The sequence below is a fragment of the Oncorhynchus kisutch genome, linkage group LG20 (genome assembly GCF_002021735.2).
Source record: "Oncorhynchus kisutch isolate 150728-3 linkage group LG20, Okis_V2, whole genome shotgun sequence".
Lineage (NCBI taxonomy): Eukaryota > Metazoa > Chordata > Actinopteri > Salmoniformes > Salmonidae > Oncorhynchus > Oncorhynchus kisutch.
The window spans coordinates 49,989,288-49,992,951 of NC_034193.2; the positions used below are offsets into that span (position 1 = coordinate 49,989,288).

The following is a 3,664-nucleotide window of genomic DNA, read 5'->3' on the forward strand; positions in this document are numbered from 1 at the left end:
CTCCTACACCTACCACTTAGTCACTTATGGGCATTTGAAATGATCAGATAGGGTAAAGCAATATGTTAATTGCTTCACCTTGCCTTCTGATAGGCTGGATGCAATTGTGGCCATATTGCTTATCCCTATTAAATCCTTGTGTTTAGACCAAGGTGTAGGATTTAGGGGTCAATTTGGAAATAGAAATTGAATGTAGTTCAGTGGCTGACAGCTGTCCTTAATTAGCCAACGACATTAGAAGGGTCTGGGATTCCTTTAAAAGGAGCAACCAAACATCTGGCAAATATAGTAAAAGGGATATTCTGGTAGGACGTATGCCTACCATTAGTTCTGAATACTGGTGAGGTTTTGAGGGCGAAATGGCCGTGATGATTGGAATCGCTTTCAGGTATGTTTTTAAGTATTGATTAAGTTTGTTTCCCTTGTCCTTCAGGTGTTACAGGTAGCTATGTTTATGACATACATTATTTTTCCTTAAGCGTTTCTTGGCTTTGTTGCCTGCTAATTGGAGGGATATCGTGTTCTACATCAGAAGGTGAGGTCATTTCAAATAACAGCTATGCAGTTCCATAACTTTCAAATGCTGGCATTTTACAGTTTATATTTTTAACCTAGGTGATCGGTCTCCTGCACTGGATTCTAATGCAGCATGGCTCTATGCAGGATCACTTCGGTCTCTAGGATATGGCAATTATAAGTCTCCAAAATCTCAAATGCAAGCGCAACAGAAACATCCGGCCGCCATCCTGCGGAAGGAACTGGCCCCCATCTCCCAGCAACCTCAGCAAGTGTGGTATCCAGTTCAAATGCCCCTGCATCAGAAGCAACTGGCCGCAGAAGCTCAGCAGCAGAGGCAACCGACCGCCGTGCCCCAGCAAGTGTGGCATCAAGCTCACATGCTGACGCATAAGCAACCGACCGCGGTGCCCCAGCAAGTGTGGCATCAAGCTCACATGCTGATGCATAAGCAACCGACCGCCGTGCCCCAGCAAGTGTGGCATAGAGCTCAAATGCCCCTGCTGCAGAAGAAACTGACCGCCATGACCCAGCAAGTGTGGCATCCTCCTCACATGGCCCTGCAGCAGAAGCAACCGACCGCCGTGCCCCAGCAATTGTGGCATCCTGCTCAAATTCCCCTGCAGCAGAAGCAACCGACCACCGTGCCCCAGCAAGTGTGGCATCCTGATCAAATGCCCCTGCAGCAGAAGCAACTGACCGCCGTGCCCCAGCAAGTGTGGCATCCTGCTCAAATGCCCCTGCAAACAACCGCTGTGCCCCAGCAAGTGTGGCATCCTAATCAAATGCTGCAGAAGCAACCGACCGCTGTGCCCCAGCAAGTGTGGCATCCTGCTCAAATGCCCCTGCAACCAACCGCAGTGCCCCAGCAAGTGTGGCATCCTTCTCAAATGCCCCTGCAGCAGAAGCAACCGACCGCCGTGCCCCAGCAAGTATGGCATCCTTCTCAAATGCCCCTGCAGCAGAAGCAACCGACTGCCGTGCCCCAGCAAGTGTGGCATCCTCAAATGCCCCTGCAGCAGAAGCAACTGACGACCGTGCCCCAGCAAGTGTGGCATCCAGCTCAAATGCAGCAGAAGCAACCGACTGCCGTGCCCCAGCAAGTGTGGCATCCTTCTCAAATGCCTCTGCAGCAGAAGCAACCGACTGCCGTGCCCCAGCAAGTGTGGCATCCAGCTCAAATGCAGCAGAAGCAACCGACTGCCGTGCCCCAGCAAGTGTGGCATCCTCCTCAAATGGCCCTGAGGCAGAAGCAAATGACCGCTGTGCCCCAGCAAGTGTGGCATCCTCCTCAAATGGCCCTGAGGCAGAAGCAAATGACCGCTGTGCCCCAGCAAGCATGGCATCCTGCTCAGTTTCCCCAGCAGAAGCAACTGGTCCCTATGTCTCTACTGCAGAAGGAACCAACCACCATAGCCCAGCAACCTCCGCTCGTGTGGCATCCATCTCAATTTCCCCAGCAGAAGGAACTGGCAGTCGAGCCCCAGCAGCAGAAGGAACTGGCAGTCGAGCCTCAGCAAGTGAGGTATCCAGCTCAAATGGCCCAGCAGCTACCCAACCCCATTCCTCAGCAATTATGGCATGTAGGGCAAATTTCCCAGCAGCAACTGGCCCCATTGTCTCAGCAGAAGCACTACGAAAGAACTGAAGATGATGCCTCTGGTAGTTCTCAGGCCAGCATTGAACAGTCAGGTGTCATCCCAATCTCTTCCTACAGTTCCAAATCGCACTACAAGAATGGCAGAACTGTCTTTTCCCGAATCAGCTACACTCCTAGGGAGGCAATGCCTGTTGACAGTGGAAATGCTCCCAAGGACGGTTATGTTGGCATTGGTGCACCAAGCATATATCCAACACTAGTGAAGGATTCTGCAAGGTAATGGTTCACCTGCTCTGAACTTTTCTCTCTGAATTTGAAGTCCTTTGTACTAATCATATATCTATCAACAGGAAAATGTAATGGATTCATCCTCTAGAAGCTCTAATGGTGAGAATTGTTTTTTACATTGGTTACTTAACATTCTGTGTTGCTGACACTGCATTTCTTTCTGCTTTTGTTTCGACCAGGACGTTGCTGGTGCTCTTGCTACTCTAGTGTGATGGAATGAATAAACAACTTACTTTAAAAAATGCCTTGTCTCTTTGAAATAATGATTCTCGTGTCTTGAGAACGGGTGGTGTGCAGTCTTGTAAAATTGACTGTTCAGTTAATTCTTTGGTTGTTCATCTTTTACCTTTGCTACTGGTTGTTCAAAATAAAAGCTTGGGTCTACATAAGAGCATTTGTGAAGGGGTGAGTTGTCAAATGTTCATACTTTAGATGTAGGCATGCATTGTATACAGTGAGACTGTCCTCAACCTCAGTGCAAGTTGTTGTTGAGTCAATTAACATATAGATGGCCAGACCATGGCTCATTTAGCTATTAGAATTGAGTGAACTTTGTTTTCAAACTTGCATTTGGCCTTAAACTATAGTCCACACCACAAATGGCAAAGAGTAAAATCAGTTTAGAAGTCTCTGTCCCGTATCTAGCTGATTCCTCAAATGTTTTGGATGCTTCAACCCCTGTTGGCACATCTACATCCATACTTCTGTTTGTATGGGTTACCTTCAGATGTGTCTTACAACTGTGGGGTCAAAGAGGAAACGTAACTATGTTCGGGAGTCAATTTTCCATAATGTTTGTAGGCCAAAGCGTTCTGACGCTAGATGTTTTTGAGACTGCATTTTGAGGTGTCTGACCAACACCACTGTAGCTCGGCCCCTGTCCAGCGCAGATGCTTAAGGGCGACAGGCGGATGCAGTGGATTGAGACGCAGCACATTCTAAATGTTCTAGCTTCAACTGGATTTTGATGGGCCTCAATACTCTTCCCCTGTAGCTCATTCCTCCTAGTCCATTTATTGTACCACAGGCTCCTATAGAATGGATTCGGTGTATTTGATTTTTATGATGCCTGGAGCGGTTTAACCTATCAACAAATATATTCTGTACAGACTGTCTTCAAGCATGTACATTTTCTTAACCAGGTGATAATTTTACTGCATAGTATGAGAATTCAGCCCTTAAATGGATCCATTAAGTTCCAAAGAGGAAGCTGGTAGGCACTAGCGTGACAGTTTAACTAGCATAAGATGTCACCCAGGA

General features: G+C 47.7%; 1 protein-coding gene across 1 annotated transcript; it reads left to right on the top strand.

Moving 5' to 3' along the window:
- Positions 1-254: 254 nt before the first annotated feature.
- LOC116355537 (PAX-interacting protein 1-like) lies at positions 255-2,648 on the top strand. Its single transcript, XM_031799959.1, has 5 exons — positions 255-388; positions 480-535; positions 616-2,392; positions 2,467-2,503; positions 2,584-2,648. The coding sequence occupies exons 1-4, from the start codon at positions 360-362 to the stop codon at positions 2,474-2,476; spliced, it is 1,872 nt and encodes a 623-aa protein (XP_031655819.1). The 5' UTR covers positions 255-359; the 3' UTR covers positions 2,477-2,503; positions 2,584-2,648.
- Positions 2,649-3,664: the final 1,016 nt, after the last annotated feature.

Bases quoted from the DNA above. Each gene is read 5' to 3' on its own strand.
- LOC116355537 (XM_031799959.1), top strand. From the start codon at position 360: ATGGCCGTGATGATTGGAATCGCTTTCAG. The intron at 389-479 runs GTATGTTTTTAA...TTTTTCCTTAAG, and splicing joins ATGATTGGAATCGCTTTCAG to CGTTTCTTGGCTTTGTTGCC. The intron at 536-615 runs GTGAGGTCATTT...TTTTTAACCTAG, and splicing joins ATCGTGTTCTACATCAGAAG to GTGATCGGTCTCCTGCACTG.